Source organism: Dasypus novemcinctus, chromosome 2, assembly GCF_030445035.2.
Source record: "Dasypus novemcinctus isolate mDasNov1 chromosome 2, mDasNov1.1.hap2, whole genome shotgun sequence".
In the NCBI taxonomy this organism is placed as follows: domain Eukaryota; kingdom Metazoa; phylum Chordata; class Mammalia; order Cingulata; family Dasypodidae; genus Dasypus; species Dasypus novemcinctus.
Genome location: NC_080674.1, coordinates 142487375 through 142512060, shown reverse-complemented (window position 1 = coordinate 142512060; position 24686 = coordinate 142487375). Strand labels below are relative to the sequence as shown.

Here is a 24686-nt window from a genome sequence, read left to right as displayed (position 1 = left end):
TTTATATGGGAGGAATGGGGTGAGGGAGGTGGGCAGTATGTGGGGACCTCATATTTTTTTAATGTAACATTTAAAAGAAAATAAAGAAGAAAAAATAAGATTAAATTTTAAAAGGTATAGAAGATTCCCACATACTCCACTCCTACCATCACACACTTTCCCACATAAATGACATCCTTCATTAGTATGGTACATTTGTTGTGGTTGATGATAACATACTGGAGCATCACCACTAAGTGTGGAATATAGTTTACATTAGTTTACACTCTATCTTACATTATGTATCTTGTCATAACAAATTTAAATTTTAAATACCTAAATCAAATTAGTTGATAATATATCATTTATTGAATGATATGAATTATTTGATAATTTCAAAATATATTTTTGGGAAACGGACTTGGCCCAGTGGTTAGGGCATCTGTCTACCATATGGGAGGTCCACAGTTCAAACCCCGGGCCTCCTTGACCCGTGTGGAGCTGGCCCATGCGCAGTGCTGATGCGCACAAGTAGTACTGTGCCACGCAGGGGTGTCCCCCGCGTAGGGGAGCCCCATGCGCAAGGAGTGCACTTGTAAGGAGAGCCCCCACAGAGCAAAAGAAAGTGCAGCCTGCCCAGGAATGGCACTGCCCACGCTTCCCGTGCCGCTGACGACAACAGAAGCAGACAAAGAAACAAGACGCAGCAAATAGACACAGAGAACAGACAACCAGGGGAGGGTGGAATTAGATAAATAAATAAATCTTAAAAAAAAAAAAAAGGAATGAAGTGTTGATACATACAAAACAGGGATGAATCTCGAAGACCTTATGGTGACCAAAGTAAGCCAGTCACTAAAGGACATATATGAACTAAGGATATTGATCAGACTCACAGAGTTAAAGTCTAGGAGACAGAAAAGGAGTAAAGACTGATAAGCTGATGCTTGATCTGGGCAGAATCTATGATAAGGTAGATGGGGGAGGTTTAACAATGGATGGAGGTGATGGGGTTGCAGCAATGTGAATGGGATCAATGATGCTGGAGTGAATGTGAGCAGGGTTGGGGGTGGTTGGGCTATATAGAGAGCCAGGGGGAGGGCTGGAGGAAGGAACGGGTAACTCTGGGGAGGTAGAGGACCATGGTTGAGGATACAATTGTAGGAGTGTTCTTTCAGAAATTATGGCACCACTGCATGGTGTCAGTGGTGGGGAGATATGTGGGGAAGGGTTCACCTGGGGCATGCCTCCATGGAATAAGAATGTGTTCATATGTTCATAGGATGTTATCTTAGTGGAGACCCACACAATAACCAACAAAATATTAAATTCCTATCCTGGGGAGTCCTGCTACATTCTCTAATAGGTTGACAAAAATCTCTAGAATACATAGGCAGTACTTAATTTTAAAAAACAGACCAATATGCCAAGTCCTTGATATTAATGCTTATACTTACGAACCTTATTGGTGGTAGGCACATGGTTGGCAGGGAGTTCTCCAGGGCATGTATACAGGGTACATAGAAAGGTTTGGATATTTTCATAGTGGTTTCAGTTGGAAATGACAGGTGAGAGAATGCTGAGTTTCTGACCAGGGGAGCTCTATCACATTCTGCAATGGAACAAAAACAATCCCCCAAGTGCAATGGCAAAGACCAATAAAGATGGATAGTCCAACGATGATCCTTTGATACTGATAGCTCCAATTATGAGCCTGTGTGCCTGAAATATGAACTAGGCCTATAGCTGTGGGGTGCCTAAGAGTTACCTCCTGAGAGCCTCCATGTTGCTCAAATGTGGCCACTTTCTAAGCCAAACTCAGCATGTAGATGCATTGCCTTCCCCTCAGTGTGGGACATGACTCCCAGGGATGAGCCTCCCTGGTACCAAGGGATTACTACCAAGCACCAGCTGATGATGTAACTACAAAAAGACCATGAACAAATAGGTCAACTCAGACTGGCAGAATATCTTAGCCTACATGTAATATTAGGTGTTCAAAACAGCTTTTTTGACTTTGGATAAAAAGGGGGAAATGGAAAGGACAAGTGAGTTTATATGGCTAAGAGTCTCCAACAAAGAGTCAGGAGGTCATCAGGGGATGATGCTTATGCACACCTCAACAGGGTACCAGAAACAGCCAAGGTAGATGGAAACCCAGGTGCTGGGTCTCCTGAGGGCTGCAGCAACCCACAGGTTCTATGGTCAAGGCAGATGGCTCTGGAGTTCAGGGCCATGTCAGTTGGCCCTACTTTGGAGTTTGTGTTCCTGAGTGTGATGGAGTTGGACTCAGACATAACCTTTCTACACATGCCTCTTCTGTTACTTTTACCAGACCTGTGGTTGGCACTGGGGTTAGTGTATACTCAGAAGACCTGAATCTCTGAACTGTCATTGTGACAGCCAGGCCCTGGGCCTCAGTAGACTTGTGGCTCCTACCCTCTGCTTTCTTGGACTTACCCTGGCCAGCTGACAGGGAGGTGAAGAGGGTCAACCACCACACCAGGGAGCCAAGAGTGCCTACAGCTGCAAGCAGGAGAATTACATCCATCATCCATGTGGAATCTAAACCCCCTCTTGATGTAGAAGGGGACTGGACATACCATCCCAGGTCCACAAGATGGAGGAATAGAGTATGGATTAGAGTGGACTTACTGGTGTTCTGCTGGGGAACTATTGTGATTAGTAAGGGAAGAAAGTGTAGTAGTGATGTGGAGAGGGTGGCCACGGTGACTGCTGATGGTTGGGACAGGGAAGAAGAGATATGGTGTGGGGGCATTTTAGGATTTGGAGTTGTCCTAGGTGTTGCTGCAGGGATGGATGCTGGACATTGTGTGTCCTGTCATGAACCACTGGGTGGGCTGGGGGAGAGTGTGGGCTACAATGTGGACCACTGTCCATGTGCTGCAGCGGTTCTCCAGAATGTATTTGCCAGGTGCCAGTGGATGTGCCACAATGATGGAAGAGTTTGTTGATGTGGGAGGGGTGGTGTGGGTGGGGTGGGGGGTATATGGGACCTCATTTTTTTTAATGTAACATTTAAAAGAAAATAAAGGGGAAAAAATTGAAACTTAGCCTAATAATATCTATTGCCTAAGAATTACTTCCTAGTAATGAAATTGTTCTAAAATTTTTTGTGGTGATGAATACACAACATTGTGATTATATTAAAAGCCATTGATTATACACTTTGGATAGATGGTATATGAATATATCTCCATAAAACTGCTTAATAAACAAATAATTAACTGTGCAAGAATAGCCAGAAATAGCAGCTATGTACAGCAGGAAAAGCATAGAGAGAATTAGGGGTGAAGAATTTTTTCGTTAGTTTTTTATTTCTTATTATTGTTACTGAAATGGAGGCACAACTATCTGATTATACCAAATAGCATTGATTGTACACTTTGTATGAATTGTATGCTTTATTAATATGTATCAGTAGAATTGATTTGTTAAAAAAAAACTTACCTTCTGAAAACCTCCTTATTATTCAAATGTGTCCTCTCTCTAAGCCAAACTCAGCAAATAAACTCACTACCTTACCCCTGGTGCAGGACATGACTCCAGGGAATAAGCCTCTCTGGCATCAAGGGATTATTACCAAGTGCTGACTAGCAATGCATTTGGAAAAAGACCTTGATCAAAAGGAGGGAAAATCAAATACAAAAGAGTTTTTATGGCTAAGAGATTTCAAAGTGAGTCAGGAGGTCATTCCAAATGTTACGCTTATGTGCATCTCAGGCAGATCTTACTAACTGCTACAGTAAGCAAAGCCTCAAACAGGTATTCCCAAGGACTCTAGAGACACATGGATACTTTAGGCAAGGCACACAACCCCATGAAATGGGCACCCCATTGGTGGACCTTAAGTTGGAATATATGATAATTTATTTCCCCAATGTAACAGTTAGACTCATTTATAGTTTCCCTATGCATGATTCTTCTATGCCTTTTATTTGAACCTATAATTAGCACCATATCCATAAAATGTCCCAGAGACTTAAATCTTTGGTCTGTTCATATGCTGGTTGAGCCCTGAATCTCAGCAGAGTTGCAGCCAACACCTACTCTCCAGTTCATCAGACTCACCCAGGACAATCAGCAAAATGATAATGAAAAACCCCCATCCCAAAAAGCAAAGTGTATCTAAACTGCAAGCAAAACAATTCCTTCCATCTGCCCCATAGGATCTAATCCCCCTCCCAATCTGTACCAGAGTAGGCAACACCATTCCAAAATCCTCAAGATGGAGGAATGAACAAATATAAAGGGGGTATGCAACCATGGACCAAAGTAGACTTATTATTATGGTAGTAACAGAAGAACTTGTAATATTGATATAAAGATAGTGGTCCCCAGAGGTTCTTTGGAGAGAGAGGGAGGAATAGGTAGAATATAGGGCATTTTTAGAGCATTGGAATTGTTCTGCCTGATATTGGAATGATGAATACAGGCCACTATACATAGTCAAAACCTATAAAATTTTATGATGCTAAGTGTAAACCTTAATGTAAACTATAGACATGGTTAGTATGAATGTTTCATATCTATTCATCAACTAACAAATGCACCACACTACTGTAAGATTTTTTAATAGTGGAAAATGTGAGAGGGGGAGGGGGTGGGGTATATAGGAATCCATTTTTTTATTAACACTTTTTTTTTATTAAAGTTAATATGTCACATAGAATGTTACATTAAAAAAACATGAGGTTCCCATATAACCCACTCCCCACCCCCACCATTTTTGTAAATTGTATTTTTTTGAAGATACATACATCACAAAAAAGGTTACATTTTTAAAAACATGAGGTTCCTGTCTACCCCCATCCCCCACCCCACTCCTCCCACACCAACAATCCTCCCCCATCATTGCAGCACACTCATCAGGGGAGGGGGTGGGGTATATGGGAATCCATTTTTTATGTAACTTTTTTGTAATCTAAAACTTCTTTAAAAATAAAGTTGAAAAAAAAATTGTTAAACATACTTTTCTGGGATACATACAGTTTCAAACCACAATTGGTTTTCTTATTATTAAGTTTTGGGAGTTCTTTGTATACCTTCTTTATTGGATATAGGATTTGCAGACCTAGTTTTCCAGGTTGTGGCTTGCCTTTTCATTCACTTTGTAATGTCTTTGAAAAAGCAGAAGGCTTTTAATAATGATGAAGTCCAATTTATTAATTTGTTCTTTTGTGGATTGTACTTCTGGTGTCATATCTAAAACTTACAAAATTACAATAGATTTCTCTTTTGTTTTCTTGTAGGAGCTTTATGGTTTTGGATTTTATGTTTAGGTCTGTGATCCATTATCATTATTGTATATGGTAGAAGGTAAGGGTCGAAGTTCATTTTCTTGACATATACATGATTAATGATTCCAGTACCATTTGTTCAAGAGACTATCCTTTCTCCACTGAATTGCTTTTTCACTTTTGTTGAAAATCAGTTTTTTAAATATGTGTAGGTCTATTTCTCTATATATGTGATGTCAAGACCACACTGTCTTTAATACTGTAGCTTTATAATAATCATGAAATCAGTTATGTTACTCATCCAACTTTATTCTTCTTCCAATTAGTTTTGGCTGTTTTAGATTCTTTTGTTTTAATAAAAATTTTAGAATGAGTTTGGCAATTTCTATAAAAAAGTGGCTGCCAGGATTTTGATTGAGATTTAGGAGAATTTACATCTTAATATTCAGTCTTCTGACCCATGAAGAAGGTATCTATTTACTTAGGTATATTAAAATTTCTCTTAGTACTATTTTATATTTTCTATGCACATGCCTTTCACATATTCTGTCAGATTTATCCACACATATCACATATTTTCAATGCTATTGTAAGGATTAGTTTTTAGTTCAACTTCTTTTTTTTAAGATTTATCTTTTATTTCTCCCCCCTCCCCACCTCCAGTTGCCTGCTCTCTGTGTCCATTCACTGTGTGTTCTTCTGTGTCCACTTACATTCTTGTCAGTGGCACCGGGAATCTGTGTCTTTTTGTTGCGTCGTCTTGCTGCGTCAGCTCTGTGTGTGTGCAGTGCCACTCCTGGGCGGGCTGCACTTTTTTCAAGCAGGGGCGGCTCTCCTTACAGGGCACATTCCTTGCACGGGGGTCTCCCCTACATGGGGACACCCCTGCATGGCAGGGCACTCCCTTGTGCGCATCAGCACTGTGCATGGGCCAGTTCACCACAGCGGTCAGGAGGCCCTGGGTTTGAACCCTGAACCTCCCATGTAGTAGGCAGATGCTCTATCTGTTGAGCCGAATCCACTTCCCTATTTCAACTTTTGATTGTGTATTCCCAGGAAACAGAAATAAAATTGATTTTTATGTTGATCATGTATCAGACAAAGTGTGAAATCATTTGATGTTTCTAGTAGCTTTTTTATAGATTTAGTTGGATTTTATATATGGGCAATAATGTCACATTCAAATAAAGACCATTTTTTCCTCAAAAAATTATATCCTTATGTAATATATTCCCACTAATATAGATCTGTACTTGTTTTGCGCATTAGTCTTTTAAGTAATATAGGAGGGAAAAGTGTTGTAAGTAAAAAATACAATAATATTGGCTTTAAAGGTTTTTTTAATTCCCCCCTCCCTGAGATGGCTCCCTTGTCTATCTGCTCATTGTCTACTTGTCTTCCTCAGGAGGCACTGGGAACCAAACCAAGAACCAGGCGCCCAATTGCTTGAGCCACATCTACACCCAATATTGGTTTTTGTATTTACCTATCTACTCACCTTTACTTTGTATGGCTTCCAGTTACTGTCATGTTCTTTCATTTACTCCTGAAGGATTCCCTTTGTTATGCCTTATAAGGTAGGTCTACTAGAGGCAAACTCCCTCAGCATTCATTTATCTGGGAATATCTTAATGTCACTTGATTTTTTTAAAGATATATTTTATTTATTTATTTCTCCCCACCCCCTTGTTGCTTGCATTTGCTGTGGCTGTTTTGTTGTGTGCTGATCTTCTTTTTAGGAAGCACCAGGAACTGAACTGGGACCTCCCGTGTAGGAAGGAGGCACCTAATTACTTGAGCCATCTCCGCTCCCTGCTTTGTTTTGTCTCTCATTATGTTTTCCTCCTGTGTCTCTTGTTGCGTCATCTTGTGTCAGCTTACTGCACCAGCCTATCACGTCAGCTCACTGTCTTGCTCGTCTTCTTTAAGAGGTACTGGGAACTAAACCTGGTACCTCCCACATGGCAGGTGGGAGCTCAATTGCTTGAGACACATCCATTTCCTCACCTAATTTTTTTAAAAAATTTTTATTTGAAATACTTTCAAACTTATAGGACAGTTGCAAAAATAATACCAACCCAATACAGAGAACTCCAAGTACCTCCCACCCAAATACCTAGTTTTACCAACTTTTAACATTTTGTCACAATTGCCATATCTACCTACCTACCTACCTGCCTACCTATTTATCTACCCATCTATTCATCTTCTAAAGGTTTGAGAGTAAGTTATACATCATGCTCCTTGAACACTTAATACTCCCATGAACATTTACTAAGAACAAGGGTCTTATTCTTTTTTTAAAAAAAAAAAAAAGGATATTTGATTATGTCTGTAAACTGGTCTGTTTCTCTGGGTGCGATACCCTTTGATTTTATTAGATTCAGCTGAGATGACTTTTTAAATTATGTTAAGATTAGAGCTTTAATTCCACCATGTCATCAGGGCTTGCAGTGTTGAGTCCCCACCTCCTTGATGGGCTGATAAAACAGACTCACACAAAAGCTGACACACGGAAAAAGACAGCAAAAGGGAGAACTTGGTTTTGATGCTGGAGCCCTGGGGAGAGTTGAGCCATTTGCGTGATAGTTTACAGCTGACCTTGTCAAGAAACCAGAGCAGCTGAGCCCAGGAAGAGAAGAGTTTTATACCCTCCTACAGCTGAGCTAGAAGGAAGCTGGACTGGAGCCTTAAGAGGGAAGAGGGAGGCTGAACCCTCTCAGATGTCACCCACCATCTTGCAACAACACATGGCAACAGACTTTGGATGAAAAAGTACTTCTTATGGTACTTTGAGTTGGACTCTTTTTATTTTTTAATTTCTCTCCCCTTCCCCCCACCCCGCCCCGCCCCAGTTGTCTGTTCTCTGTGTCTATTTGCTGCATGTTCTTCTTTGTCCGTTTCTGTTGTTGTCAGCAGCACGGGAATCTGTGTTTCTTTTTTTGTTGCATCATCTTGTTGTGTCAGCTCTCCGTGTGGGAGGCACCATTCTCGGGCAGGCTGCACTTTCTTTCGTACTGTGTGGCTCTCCTTATGGGGTGCACTCCTTGTGCATGGGGCTCCCCTACGTGGGGGCACCCCTGCATGGCAGGGCACTCCTTGCGCACATCAGCACTGCGCATGGGCCAGCTCCACATGGGTCAAGGAGGCCCGGGATTTGAACCGCGGACCTCCCATGTGGTAGAAGGATGCCCTAACCACTGGACCAAGTCCATTCCCTTGAGTTGGACTCTTTAGGGCCTTCTGACTGTAAATTTCTACCCCAAATAAACACCCTTTATAAAAGCCAACAGAGTTCCAGTACTTTGCATCAGCATCCCACTGGCTGACTAATATAGGTATTCACTTATATAACCACCTTAAGTACAGATAGAAAGCTTTCAGTCTATATTCCAACTTTTTATATGTCCCAATAATGTCCTTTTGAGCTTTCCTCCTCATTATCAAATCCAGTCCAGGATCACATATTTCTTTCCCTCCTCCCCCTGCCAGTTGTTAGCTCTGTGTCCATTCGCTGTGTGTTCTTCTGTGTCCACTTGTATTCTTCTCAGTGGCACTGGGAAACTGTGTCTCTTTTTTGTTGAGTTATCTTGCTGCATCAGCTCTCCATGTGTGCGGTGCCACTGCTGGGCAGGCTACACTTTCTTCACATGGGGTGTCTCTCTTTATGGGGTGCACTCCTTGCACGTGGGGCTCCCCTAGGTGGGGGACACCCCTGTGTGACACGGCACTCCCTGTGCACATCAGCACTGTGCATGGGCCAGCTCACTACACGGATCAGAAGGCCCTGGGTTTGAACCCTGGATCTCCCATGTGGTAGGCGGACGCTCTATCAGGTGAGCGAAATCTGCTTCCCACATGTTGAATTTAATTTGTCACTGTCTCTTTAGTCTCATGTCTTTTTTATTTTTAAAGCTATTGTGGGTTTACAGAAAAATCATCCAGAAAGTACAGTTACCATACACACACTCACACACCATTTTTCCTTTTAATAACATTTGGCATTAGTGCGGTATATTTGTTACAATTAATGTACCAATATTATTATAACTATTTTATTAACTAAAGTCCATAGTTTACGTTAGGTTTCACTGTTTGTGTTGCACAGTTCACGTTTTTGTTTTGTTTTGTTAAGTTGTGGTAACATATATAACATAAAATTTCCCATTTTAACCTCTTTCAAGGGTATAATTCAATGGTGCTGATTACATTTGCAATGTTGTGCTACCAACACCATCCACTGACAAAATTTTCCCATCACCCCAAATAGAAACCCTGTACCTATTATGCATTCCCCCCCATAACTTGTACTCTACTGTATGTTTCTATGAATTTTCATATTCTAGCCACTTTATGTAAGTTGATTCATAAATTACTGTTTTCTGTGACTGACATTTCACTCAACACTATGTCTTCCAAGGTTCATTCATGTAGTGGCATTTATCAGATCTTCATTTCTTTTCAAGGCTGAATAATATTCCATTGTAGGTACATACCACATTTTGTTTAACCATTTATCTGCTGAATAGACATTTAGGTTGCTTCCACCTTTCATTTATTGTGAATGATGTTTCTATGAATTTTGGTGTATAAATATCTGTCCAAGTCCCTGCTTTCAATTCTTTTGGGTATATACTGAGAATTGGGATTGCCAGGTCATATGGTAGTAATATGTTTAACTTTTAAAGAACCCCAAACTGTTTTCCACATTCCTACCAAAAACGTATGAAGGTTCCTATTTCTCCACAATCTCTCCAACACTTGTTCTAATGGATTGTGAAATGCTATCTGGTTGTGGTTTTGATTTCTATTTCTATAATGGCTAATGATGTCAGCATCCTTTCATAAGCTTATTGGCCATTTGTATATCTCTTTAGAGAAAAGTCTGTTCAAGTCTTTTTTCCCATTTTTCATTGGGGTATTTATATTTTTATTGTTAAGTTGTAGGAGTTCTTTATATATTCTGGATATTAAACTCTTACCAGAGATATGATTTCCAAATATTTTCTTCTGTTCTGTTGGCTGTCTTTCACTCTCTTGATAAAGTCCTTTGATGCAGAAAAATTTTTGATTTTGATGAACTCTCATTTACCTAGTTTTTTCTTTTGTTGCTTATGCTTTGGTTGTGAAATCTAAGACTCCATTGGATACACAAGGTCCTGAAGAGGTTTTCCTAAGCTTTCTTCTAGGAGTTTTATAATTTGTGGTCTTCTATTAAGATCTTTGGTCCATTTTTAGTTACTTATTGGATATGGTGTGAGGAAAGACTCCACCTTCTTTTTTTTTTTTTTTTGCATGTGGATAGCCAGATTTCCCAGCACCATTTGTTGAAGAAATTCCCCATTGGGTGGACTTAGCACCCTTGTGAAAAATCATTTGTCAGGAGTGGCGTGGCTCAAGCAGTTGAGTGTCTGCCTCCATGTGGGAGGTCCCAGGTTTGGTTCCTGGTGCCTCCTAAAGAAAACAAACAACAAGCAGACATCAAGCAAAAACAATGAGCAGACAATGAGCAAAAACAAAAAAAATGAGCAAGGAGTGGATGTGGCTCAAGCAGTTGAGTGCCTGCCTCCCACATGGGAGGTCCCAGGTTCAGATCCTGGTGCCTCCTAAAGAAAAAAATTTAAAAATTAATTGGCCACAGATGTGAGGGTTTATTTCTGAACTCTCAATTCCATTCCATTGGTCTCCATGTCTGTACTTGTACCTTGCACTTTTTATTACTGTAGTTTTGTAGTAAGTTTTATAATAAGGAAGTGCATATTCTCCAACTTTTTCTTTTTCAAACGTTTTTGGCTATTTGCAACCCCTTGCCCTTCCATATGAATTTGATTGATAATTGGCCATTTTAACCATTTTTAAGTGTACAAGTCTGTGTCATTTATTACATTTACAATGTTGTACTGTAATCATCATCATACATTAACAAAACTTTTTCATCTCCACAAACAAATTTTGTACCCATTAAGCAATAACTCCCCATTCCCTCCTGTCCATGGCTCCTGTTAATGTCTAATATTCTTTCTCTATGAATTTGCTCATTCCAGATATTTCATGTAAGTAGAATCATGTCCGGCTTATTTCATTTGGCTAAGGTTTTCCAGGTTCACCCTTGTTGCAGCAACTGTTAAGAACCTTATTCCCTTTTTTTTAAGACACTGGGCTTCAGGGATTGAACCCAAGATCTTGTATGTGCAAAACCAGTGCTCAACACTGAGCCATATTGGCTTCCCTGAATTGGTTTTTTCATTTGTTTTGCTTGTTGTTTGTTTTTGTGTTTTTAGGAGGCACCAGGAACCAAATCGAGAACCTCCCATGTCTGCACTCAACTGCTTGAGCTACATCCGCTCCCCCCTTATTCCTGTTTACTACTGAATAATATTCCATTATATGTATACCAGTTGTTTTTTTTTTCATCTATTCATCTTTAGATGGACCCTTGGGTTTTCTTCCACCTTTTAGCTATTGTGAATAATACTGCTACAAACATTGGTGGACAAGTATCTATTTGAGTTCCTATTTTCAATTCTTTGAGGGTATATACTGTGGAGTGGAATTGCCAGATCATATGGTAAATCTCTGATTAAGTTTTTGAGGAACTGCCAAACTGCTTCCACAGTGGCTGCACCATTTTACATTCCCACCAGCAATACATCAAGTTCCAATTTCTCCACATCCTCATTGTGTTTGTTTGTCTTTTAAATAGCCATTCTAGTGGATGTGACATGGTAACTCATTGTGGTTTTAGATTTCATATCCCTAATGACTAATGATGTTGAGCATCTTTACATGTGCTTACTGGCTTTCCTTCAGTTTTTTTAATTTTATTATGGTAACTTACATATATAAAATTTCTGATTGTAACCTTTTTTGGTATAATTTGATATAATTCAGTGGTATTAATGAACTAAGTTCACAATGTTCACCATCCATTATCAAAACTTTTTCATCACCACAAATAGAAACTCTGTACCTATTAAGCAATAATTCCTCATTTCCCTCTCCCCTTAGCTCCTGGTAACATCTAATCTACTTTTGTCTCATTTATTTTCTTATTCTAGACATTTCATTCAAGTTGAATCATACAGTATCTGTCCTTTTGTGTCTGGCTTATTTCACTTAGTATGTTTTCAAGGTTCATCCATGTTGAAGCACCTAACAGAACTGCCTTCCTTTTTACAGCTGAATAATAGTCCATTATACTTTTAAACCACATTTTGCTTATCCATTCATTTGTTTCCATCTTTCGGCTCTTATGAATAATGCTGATACAAACAGTGGTTTACAAGAATCTGTTTGAGTCTATTTTCAATTCTTTGGGGTATATGCCTAGAAGTAGAATTATCAAGTGACATGGTAATTAATTCTATGTTTAACTTTTTTGAGAAATCACCAAACTTTTCCACAGCAGCTACACCATTTTACATTCTTTCCTTCAATATTGAAGGGTAGTTTTTCTGGATATAGAATTCTTAGTTGATGGTCTTTTTCTTTCAGCTCTTTGAATATAACATCCCACTACCTTTCTGATGAGAAGTAATCTATTAATCTTACTGAGGATCTTTTGTACATATAATCACTTCTCTATTGCTCCTCTCAAAATACTTTGTGTTTGTCTTGCTACAGTTTGATTGAGGTGTGCAGGATATGTCTGGATATGAGTTTATCCCACTTGGAATTTGTTTATATTCTAGGAAATCCAGATTAAAGTTTTTCATGAAATTTGGGAAGTTTTCAGCTATTATGTCTTCATATATACTTTCTGCCCCTTGTCTCTTTCTTCTTCTGGGACTCCTATTACATAGTGTGCTGGTGTGCCTGATGGTGTCCCACAGGTCTCTGTCCATTTATATTCATTCTTTTTATTCTTTCAGTTCCTCAGTTGGAGAATCTCAACTGACCTATATTCAAGTTTATCAATTGTTTCTTCCATCAGCTCAAATCTGCTGATGAGATTCTCTGGTGAATTTTCATTTCAGTTATTGTACTTTTCAACTCCAGAATTTCTATTTGGTTCTTTTTTTTTTTTTTTTTAAGTTTTATTTTATTTATTTCAATCCCCCTATTGTCTGCTCTCTGTGTCCATTCACTGTGTGTTCTTCTGTGTCTGCTTGTATTCTCATTAGGTGGCTCCAGGAACTGATCCTGGGACCTTCCAGAGTGGAAGAGAGGCAATTAGACTCTTGTGCTACCTCAACTCCCTGTTCTGCTATGTCTTCCTATTTTCCCTCTTCTGTGTCTCTTGTATAATCTTGCTGCACCAGCTCTCAGCACCAGCCTGCACTCCTGTGCAGGGCAGCTTTCCGTGCTGGGCAGCATTCCCATGCAGGGCGGTACTCCTTTGTGGGGCTGCATTCCCACATGGGCCAGCTCACCGCGTGGGCCAGTTTGCCCTCACCAGGAGGCCCTGCACATCGAACCCTGAATCTCCTATATGGTAGATGGGAGCCCAGTTGGTTAAGCCACATCCATTTCCCTAGTTCTTTATATTAATTCCTCTTTATTTATAATCTCTAGTTAGTGAGACATCATTCTCATACTTCCCTTTAGTTCTTTAGATATGGTTTCCCTTTCTTTAAAAAAATATATCTATAATAGCTGATTTCAAATATTTGTTATATAAGCCCAATATATGGGCTTCCTCAGATATCGTTTCTATTGATTCCTTTCTTTCTTGGGTGTGGGCCATATATTTCTGTTTCTTTGTATGCCTTGTAAATATTTTTGTTGAAAATTGGACATTTTAAGTAATATAATGGAGAGGAGGGAAAGGGAGGAATAGAATAGATGGAACATGGGGCATTTGGGGGGGGGCAAGGGAAGTGTTTACATGATTTTGCAATGATGGATACAGGAAGTATTAAATTTCATCAAAATGTATAAAAGTGTATGGGCCAAAATGTAAACCATTGATGATGGTTAGTAGCTGTTTCAATATTTGTACATTAATTGTAACAAATGAACCATTCACATATAAAATGTTATTAATAGGGGAAAGGGGAGAGCGGGGAGGATGCTGGGTATATTGGAATCCCCTATATTCTGTATGTGACTTTTCTGTAAACTAAAACTTCTTTGAAGGCAAAATGAAAAAAGTAAGAAACTGGGGGAATAAATGGAAGAAAATGTCACTGTACATACAAGACAACAGATCTTACAGTGATGAAAAACAATGTTTAAAAAATTTAATATTTTTTCATTATTTTTTATTATTCCATTTTTTTATTTTTTATACTTCATTTCTTATTTTTATAACTATCATTTCATTTTCTTATTAATTGTATTTGGTTATTTTGTTGGCTTCATTTTTGAAGAAGTTTTGGATCACAGTAGGGTTACAACTATGACAGGGAGGATCATTGGTGCAGGGTGTCAGTGATGGGGGATACATTTTCAGGACTTGGGATTTGTCCTGAATGACATTGCAATGACAGATACAATTATATATCTTGCCATAACCTACAAAATTGTGCAGGAGAGAGTGTAAACTACAATGTAACTATAATCCAAGCTTAGTGGCAATGCTCCAAAATGTGTTCATCAATTTTAACAAATGTACCACACTAATGAAGGATGTTAATGTGGAAAAATGTTGGAGATGTAGGGAGCGAGCATATGGGAATCCCCTCTATTTTTATGTAATATTTATGTAATCTAAGTATCTTTTTAAAAAATAAAAAATAATTTTTAAAAATAATACAATGTGGCAACTCTGGAAATCAAACTCGTCCATGGTTTGTTGCTGCTGTTTAGTGATTTTTCTGAATTAATTCTATAAAGTTGTATACTCTGTCATGTGTGGTCACTGAAGTCTCTGCACAGTTAGCTTAATGCGCAGCTAATGGTTGGACAGAGATTTCCTTAAATGCCTGGAATCAATAAATCTCCCACTCTTTACCTAGAGGTTCTGTTTGTGCATCAGGGCATGTGTCCAATGCTCTGGAAATTTACAACTCTGCCTTATCCTTCATTTTCTGCTTGCACAGAGCTATAAGGTTAGCCAGAGGTGATGGGTCTTCCCAGGCTGTCTCAGGTCTTCCCCAGTACCTTCAAGGGGATCTCCAAGAGTGCTAATAATTTCCCACAGTTTCACAGTCAACTAGGTACTTTCATATGTGCTATTTTCAATGGCCATCCTGTATGGTGATTATTAACATTTTACTAATGTTACAGCTGAACCACAAAGAGGTTAACTAACTTTCCCAATTCTTACAGCTAGTAAGAAGGTAGGAGAGCTAGGGCTTGAACCTAAATCTATATGATGCCCAAGTCTGCATTCTTTCCTAGCATAGAATTTCCCCCAGGCTTGCAAACTAGGGTCCCTACCGAAGCATGCTTAGTGACTCATATGATCTGTGAAAGGCACTCTGAGGATCCAAGTTCTTCAACTCTTCTTTCTCCTTGACTCCCACTGAATTCTATCCCTAATATGATGTCCTATAGGCCATGACCAAACTCTGTGGAACACCCATAACAACATGTTCACAGAAGTGATGTCAAGTGGATTACTTAGTCCCCTCCACACACATCGCAGACATTGATTGGGGGTATTCCACCACCTCTGTAACACATTATGCTGATACTAAACCTTATCACCACCAAGAAGGAAAATCTTGTTCACCATAAAAATAAATAGAGCATATTTAGCTTTTTATTATAAAATAATACAGATACGGAACCACATGAAATATATAGCTGAATTATTACAAGCAACACCCTTGAAACTACCACCTAGATTATGAAGTAGAACATTGCCAGCTACCCAAGAAGACCTTTCATGTACCCCTTCCCAATCACAACTCCCTCCCCCAAAATTAACAACTATCTTGATTTGATTTTTCTGTAATTGCATCCTTGCATTTCTTTATAAAAACCAGTGTATATAACCCTAGGACTAATAGTTTAGTCTTGGCCATTAAAAAATATTTTTTTTATTTGATATGTCTTTTAAGTCTACCATTTCTTTTTTTCTTTCCTTGTAATTTATCTGTTGAAGAATCCAGATGGTTTGACCTGTAGAGTTTCCCTGTCTGGATTTTGCTGACTGCACATTAATGGTGCAGCTCAGCATGTTCTTCTGTATTGCCTGCAAGTAGGCAGATCGGGTCAAAGGCTTGATATAATTTAGGTTTGATCTCCTTGGCAATATAATAGGTGCTCTGCTTTCAAGGAAAGTATATAATACCATCAGTCTTTTTATGACATTAGCAGCAATTGATGTTTAATGGCTAGGTCCATTAATTCATTGGTAGTTGAAAATGGTGCTATTCTCTCAGTTCTTTTTCATTTATTAACATGAACACTTCTATAAAGAGAGGATACCCCTCTTCTACTTTGTGGTTACTCAGCAATATAGTTCATATAAGAAAGATTAGGAATTCTTGAATCTTTATCTTAATTTAAGATAAAGGATAAGTTCTCTATCACCATCCAAGTGACCAGTTGAGGTTATTTTTGTATCATTATAAAATCATAGATTTAAAGATATTGGGGAAGCGGGTTTGGCCCAATGGATAGGGCATCTGCCTACCACATGGGAGGTCTGCGGTTCAAATCCCGGGCCTCCTTGACTCGTGTGGAGCTGGCCCATGTGCACTGCTGATGCGCGCAAGGAGTGCCGTGCCACACACGGGTATCCCCCATGTAGGGGAGCCCCACGCGCAAGGAGTACAACCCGTAAGGAGAGCCACAAAAGGAGAGCACAAAAGAAAGTGCAGCCTGCCAAAGAATGTCACCGCACACATGGAGAGCTGACACAACAAGATGACGCAACAAAAAGAAACACAGATTCCCAGTGCCGCTGATAAGGATAGAAGCTGTCACAGAGGAACACACAGCGAATGGACACAGAGAGCAAAGCAGACAACTGGGGGTTGGGGAAGGAGAGAGAAATTTTTTTTAAAATCTTAAATGAAGATATTTGATGAGTTTCAATTCATTGTAATCATTACCCTTATTGAAGCTCAAAATATCCCATCTTTGGCTAGCAGGAGCATCTTTAAGTATTGTTTCCTGAGTCCTTTTGACATGAAACCAGTAGTCTTTTGGTAGCTTCATTGCTATATATATGACAAGATATTCTTGGTTCATCTTGAATATTTCCTGCTCTAGACCTGGAATCAGCCATTTTCTAAGAAACTCTAGTTTCTTTCACTGAGAAATGGTATTTCAACACAAAATTCTGGGCATTAGGGATTCATAATTGCTACTGCACTGGTCAATGTTCTAGGTCTTTCAACAGACAAAAGATGAACTACCTCAAGAATTTGTATTTCCAATTCAAATGCAGAGCTACAGGGTTTTCACTTAACCTCTTCTGTACTATATCTGGATCTCTTGAGTATTCTGATTCTCAAGGACACAGAGGTTGGCAGAATTTAACTATCCCATAATTACTTTTTTGCTTTATTCTGTATTACATCTCAAAATAACACTGCTAACAGTAACACCACAAATCTGATTAGGGAGAGGGAAGAAGAGATGTGACGTGGTGGCATTTTTGGGACTTGGAGTTGTCCTGAATGATGTTGCAGGGCAGATGCTGGACATTATATATCCTTGCATAACCCACTGGGTGGACTGGGGAAGAGTGTAAACTACAATGTGGACTGTTATCCATGTGGTGCAGCGGTGCTCCAGTGTGTCCACCAAGTGCAATGAGTGTGCTGCGGTGGTGGGGGGGTTGTTGATATGGGAGGAGTGGGGTGAGGGGGGTTGGGAGTATATGGGAACCTCTTATATTTTTTTAATGTAACAGTTAAAAAATAATAAAGAGATCATGGGGGGGAAAAAAAGAAAATGTTTAAAATTTTTTGCAGTGGTTCTTCCCATTATCTCCCCCCCCCCCCTTTTTGTTCTTAAAAATACTTCTTTTCCTCCAAATTTATTGTGTTTTCTGTAATGATGTGAAGTCTGTTTCCCATTTCCACTTTTAAATAGTCATACCATATCTTCATTTTCAGAGAATATATTCATTATATGCTATATTCTCTTCTTTTAAACTCACAATTAGTCTTGGTTCTACAAATAACTATGTTTTTAATGTTCACTGCCAGTTCTAGCACCGATGTTTCTCCAGTCATTTTGGTTGGCTGAAATTTATTTAGTAGATTCCTCAGGAGGAGCTCATGAGAGCAATATTCCCGATGTTTTCGAATATTCAAAATAGTTTGTGCCCTTCACACTTGAAAATAAGCTTTCCTGGATCTAGATCCTTGGTTCTCATTTTACTTGCCTGAAATATCTTTATTATGTTACTCCATTTTCTTTAAGCATAAAGCATTATTGTAGAAAAGTCTGATAGGGTAGCCATCCTTTAGGAAATTGTCTCTTATTTCTAGTTTGCTAGAAATTTTTAGCCTGATTAGCTAAATTTTGTTGAATTTTGCCAAAATTTTTCCTGCATTTATGGGTTAGACTAATATTGTTGTTCCTCTTTAATCTCTTAATATCCTGGATTTATTTGATTCAAATGTTAAACTAACTAGCATATCTGAAAATAAACTCCATTTGGTTATGATGTTACCAATTTTTAACATTGTACTTTAGATTTGTTAGTAGTTTGATGAAGATTTTTTTATCTATATCCACTACAGTTATTGGTCTTTAAAAAACAAAAGACTGATGATAATCTAATTTTTTCTGATAAGCCACTTTGGCTAGATGCTTACCATTTCCTCCACCCCTTCTTTCTTTAAAGTCTAATAATTTTACTAGAATATGTTTTGGTGTTGCTTGTCTGAGTCCATATTCTTAGGTATATAATGTGTTCTATTTCAACAGATAGTCTCAAATCTCTTATTTTAGGTAACTTCTTGGATTATAGTTTTCAGTGTTGTTGTTTTTTTTTTTTTCTGTTCCTTTGCTTTATTTTTGTCTTTATTTTAAAATCAGAGACTCTTATTACTTTTGTGTTGGATGACTTCCCCCCCCATCTTTAATGTCCATCATTGTCTCTTGTATCCTTATCCTGTATTTTTTTAAAATTTCCTCCATTTTGCTATTTTTCTTAAGTTATTATCCATTGCTTTGTTGTTCTTAGTATAATTTACTTTTCATTTTTAAAATGATTTTTCTTTTATTTCTAATTCTTTTTCCCGAGTTTTGTTACCTCACATCAGTTCTTTCATATCTTGTATCATTTTCTTCAATATTACCTTTTTAAATTATAGTTTTTATCTCTCTTATAGGCCTGTCTTTGGGCTTTCATTACCTAAAGGAATATTATTCTTCATCTTATTCTTTGTTTTTCTTATTGTGTATGGAATTTTACCTCAATCCTTTTCTATTGCCCTCTTTTATGTGAAATTAAGTTATGCATAAACTTTTAGAAGTAGGGGTTGTTCTAATTCATAGAGCTCCCTCTTCTGTTGTTTTCATGTTGTGTTTAAAAAATATGATAGCCTGCTTTTTGAGATATCCTGGCTTTGTTCCCCTTCTCCAATTTTATCTGGACCTTCTCTTCCTTCATCTCTATGTCTCTAAACTGCTCAATTTTTATTCTCCTTCCAGTATTTCTCCTAAATAAAGGGTTCTTTTCCTTGAATGTGGCCCTGGCTGATCAGTGTGAAACATTCATAGCGTCTGGAATGATCTAGCCCCTTCAGAACCTTTTGCACTCACCCAGTATTGGATTAGGCAATACCCTTCCTGATCTCATGTCAGCTCATTAGACCTTTCAGTGAACATTTATTGGCTTCCCTTTGCTTCTTCCCATATAGACAAAAATACCATGCAGTTCTTGTGGCTCTTAGTGAGGATACCTTGTTAACATTTTGTTGAAAGTGTTGCCCATGGATTTGGGGTTCACTATCTTGTTGCTCTGTTTTTAAGAACGGATTCAGGTAATTAAAAAGTCTATCACCACTGCTACTGCTGCCATCTTGTCAAACTGGAAAGTATATTTTGAAGGTCCTTAAAATTTTTCTACAGAAAATTTCCTTGAAACAAAATGCTTTAAAACTCTTACATTTTCAGAAATAAAGATGTGAAACAAAAGAAGATGAGTCCATTTTGTCTGCTTACCTCGAAAAGTCTGAACAAACGAAATCTTATTTTATAATTGGTCCACAAGACCACAAAAAAGGCATTCATTGAGACCGTGCTGATCATAATTATCTTAAAGAGGTGACTCCTTGTGACTCTCTTCACAAATGCTCGACATTGAGTATCTTTCCTCCTGTCAAAAAGTTGAATGAGAGGTACAGTTATCTTAACTCAGAGCTAGATCACCAAACAATACACCCCTTTTTGTAGGGACTGGGGTTTGCTTTCCCCTTCTGTGAATATAAATTAACATATACTTTCAAATAGCAATGAAATGCTGACTGAATGACCGCTGAAATATGGGGATTATCAATTGCTTGTCCCCACTCCATTGCTCATTTCCCTCTTCCTGGACCTCTGAAAAGGAATGGTCACCACTCCTTCTCCAGGGAAAAAAGAGCATCCAAAAAAAATGTTTATTGGAGTGATTACTATGTACCAGACAATACAGTAGGTACTAGAGATGCAAGGTGAGCAAAACTAAATATTATCAGTCTGGTGGAAAAAGTTGATAATAACCAAATAATCACCCATAGCGAGCTAACATATCAGTTATGAAAAACTGAACATCCTAAAAGGAAACAGGCAAGCACACAAACAGCCGATTCATGAAAGAAATACCCAGTTGCACTACTAAGCAAGGAGATGCAAATATAAAATTAGCAAAGACTAATATAAATATTTAATGTTGGCAAGAGTATACTGGGTGAGGGATTCTCACAAACTGGCAGGGCAAGGTAAATTGACACAACCCTTCAGAAAAGCCTTAAACTGTCCGTATCCTCTGACCCAGTAATTTCTCTTATAGGAGTCTATGCCAAGAGAATACAATCTGAAATATAGATATTTACTGTGGCCCATGATGGTCATCCCAGCATTATTCACAGTAGTGAGGACATGGAAACAATTTAAAAGCCTAACAAAAGGACTGGTTAAATAAATTACAGCATATCCATATCATGGAATATTATATAGATACTAAAATACATCTATGCATTTGTCATGATCTAGCTGATCTACTGGTAAGCAAAACACAAAACAAAATATAAACTTCTCTACTCAAAATTACCTCAACTGTACAAAGATGCACAGAAGACTTGCTAAAATGTTGTGTGTGGTGAGGTTATAGGTGATTCTTTCTCCTGTTTATATAAATCTGTGCTTTCCAATTTTTCTGAGCATGTATTACTCTTTTTTACATTATATGTAAAAAACAACCCATTCTCATAATATTAAAAATAATAGATTGCAAATACTTTTATCACCATCTACAACCACCACCACCACCCACCCACCCCACAAAAAAGTCTTCTAATTATTTAACACAGTTACTACTGAAGGACAAAATTTAGTCAAACTAGTCATTCAGTCTACAGGTTAAATAACAGCATGGCTGAATAGTTCACTTAACCAGCCAGGCGTGATATTAAACGTTGGCTCTACTCTCACCAATTTCACCAATCAGAGAAGCTAGATTTTCAAGGATGTGTGCCTTAATTTGGGAAGCGGAGGACAGCCTGTGGGAAGAGGTTAAGACGACAATGACGCCCTGCCCCCACTGCCATTTGTACATTTCTTAGCAAGTAATGAAGATGGAGGATATTTACTTAAAGCGCTTGAATTTCACAAAGAGCACATTCGATGTGGTGTCAAACAGTGAACCAGAAACGATTCTTGAGCGGTTCTGCAGATGAAAGGTTTGAGACATTTTCCAAATTCTCAACTTTTATTCTTTGCTTAGAGATTCTTAGAGAATCTATGCTTACGAGGCAGCAGAGAAGGGTTCATGAAGGGAATCCTGGCTTTATGAGGTCACTCTGGGGGTATTCTAGTAGTGTTACTAGCCTGCAGACTCCTGTGGGAGGTATGCCCCAGAGGGTTTCATCAGCAGATCCTCTCCCCCCAGAAAGATGGTAAGCATCTCAGTTTGGCCAAAGGGTTATTAGCAGCCAGCAAACGTGGAGCTTTGGGCTTCCATCTCCAGGAACCCCAACAGCATGCCTTCAATCTTACAGCACCAAAGCCCAGTTAGGGGAAATAAAGAGAGGAAGATTAAAAATGTAAAGGTTCTTTTACAATGTTGAGAGGAGTTGGGAAAGGTGGCCCCCTGAAAGCAACAAAGGAGCCAACTTGTTCTTGTGTACTGTATCAGCACGGTCAACCACAGCTGAATTTGTTTCTGAAGTCACTGAGGAAGACACCTAGGTGCGAAGAGTCTGGGAATGGAACTCCAGCTGAGCAAGTGGAAAGCAACAGAAAATCAGAGGTGACAAGCTTATTCAGAGCCTACCTGAAATGCTCCATATCATCTGGTGGACAGACCAGACATCCTGAGATGAGAGGTTAAAGCATCACTTCTGCCCTTGCAGCAGCAGTACACACTCTGCCTGACTTGAGCAGCACTATCTCAGCCACACAGAGCCTGAGAAAACCAGTGTTTTAGTCTGCTAGGCTGCCAAAATGCAATATACCTAAAACTGATTGGCTTTTACAATGGGGATTTATTAGCTTACAAGTTTATAGTTCTGAGGCTGTGAAAACATCCAAACCAAGGCATCAGTAGGTGATGATTTCTCCACAAAGACCAGCTGCTGGCAATCCTGGACTTCTCTGGCATATGGTGGCATCTGATGATCTCTCCTCTTCCAGGTTCCTTGCTTTCAGTTTCTGGCTTCTATGGCTTTCTGTCTTTATCCATATCCATCCCATTTATAAAGGACTCCAGTAAGAGATTAAGATCTACCCTGGGCCATGCCTTAAATGAAGTAACCTAATCAAAAGCCCCCTAACTGGAGTAACCTAGTCAAAAGCCCCCTAACTGGAGTACCCTAATCAAAAGGCCCTGCCTACAATAGGTTCAAACCCATAAGAAATGGACCAGCTTTATGAAGGTGATTTTCTGGGATACATACAGTCTCAAACTATCACAGCCAGCAATCAGCAGGCAAGGTGGCTTTGTAACTCTTAAGCTTTCTAGCTGCCAGAAATATGCCATACTTATTCTATTTATCCAAAGAATTTCTAAAACCTATCTATGTCCAAAAGAACTTTCATTAACTCCATTTTAGAAAAGGATATTGTCAAATATACTAGCCCTGGTTTGTCACCTGTGGAGGTCATGCAATGGGTCATAGGTCATGTCTAACTCCTCTCTACTCCAGTGATCACTAAGGGGGAAAAAATGGAGGGAAACCAAAGCTCACTGCATCAGAGAAACCATCCTTATCATGCAAAGATTTGGAACTTGGGGCCTCCAACTCTGGCAATGCCTCTTTTAAGCTGAAATGTCAGTTCCTTGAAGCAGTCTGGGGGTTCATTCTGTAGGAATTACAACAATGAGTATTTCCATAGACTTCTGATATGGGATCTTTGATTCTCAAAAGTAAGGTTTGTGAGTTCCAGCAGATCCAACACCCCTTATCATGGACCTTGTATCAAACCACTTGCAGGGGCTAATTAGTAACTGGATTCTCAGGTATTCATCATTGTAATTATGATCCATATCCTGCTATCTCCACTGTAATAGGCCTATGTCGGCATAACCAACAAATTTAGCCTCTCAGACTTACATTCAAAACAGGGGGAAAGGCTCTTTGGTCCCTTCTATTTGACCCTATAGTTGCTGCTACAGTTGGTAGGTATACATGCAAAAGACTTGAATCTTTGGACTGTCCATGTGCCAGCTGGGCCCTGAGCCTCAACGGAGTTGCAACACCTACTCTCCAGTTCATTGGACTAACCCAGGACAACTAACAAGGAGGTGAAGATGGACAACCACCAAATCAAGGAACTGTAAGAGTCTACAACTACAAGCAGCCAGCAAATGTGGAGCCATAAGGGACTGCAGTTCCCTATAATTAGAGGTGGAGTGGGCATCACCATCCCAGAATCCTCAGGATCAGGGAATGAACTATGACCAGAGTGGACTTACTGGTATTATATATAGACTTATTGTGATTCTAGCAATGGAAGAACTTATATCACTGATGTGGAGGTAGTGGCCCTGGAGATTCTGAGGTCAGAGAGAGGGAAAACAGGTGTTTAACACAGGGGCATTTTTGGGACTTGGGAATTGTCCTGAATGACACTGCAATTACAGTTACAGGCCATATATATCTTGTTATAACCTACAGAATTGTATGGAATAGAGCACAAACTACAATGTAAACTATAATTCAAGCTTAATGGCAATGCTCCAAAACGTATTCATCAATTGCAATGAATGTACCACACTAATGAAAGACGTTGTTAATGGGGGTAAATGTGGGCAGCGCAGGGAAGCGGGGCATATGGGAATCCCCTATGTTTTTTATGTAACATTTATGTAATTTAAATATCTCTAAAAAATAAAAAATTAATTTTTAAAATGCTATAACCTTTAGTTCAATTATGCTGAATTACAAC

The 24686-nt window shown here is 38.9% G+C and overlaps 1 protein-coding gene across 1 annotated transcript in view; it reads right to left on the bottom strand.

Annotated features, from left to right (window-relative positions):
- The window catches only part of CATSPER3 (cation channel sperm associated 3), a 38244-nt gene extending 15926 nt beyond the window's left edge, over positions 1-22318 (bottom strand). The window contains exons 1-2 of the mRNA XM_058279062.2: positions 21890-22318; positions 20262-20415 (exon numbers count right to left, since the gene is read on the bottom strand). Coding sequence (XP_058135045.1) covers positions 20262-20415; positions 21890-21990 — 255 coding nt within the window. The 5' untranslated portion in view covers positions 21991-22318. The remainder of the gene's footprint in view (positions 1-20261; positions 20416-21889) is intronic.
- Positions 22319-24686: the final 2368 nt, after the last annotated feature.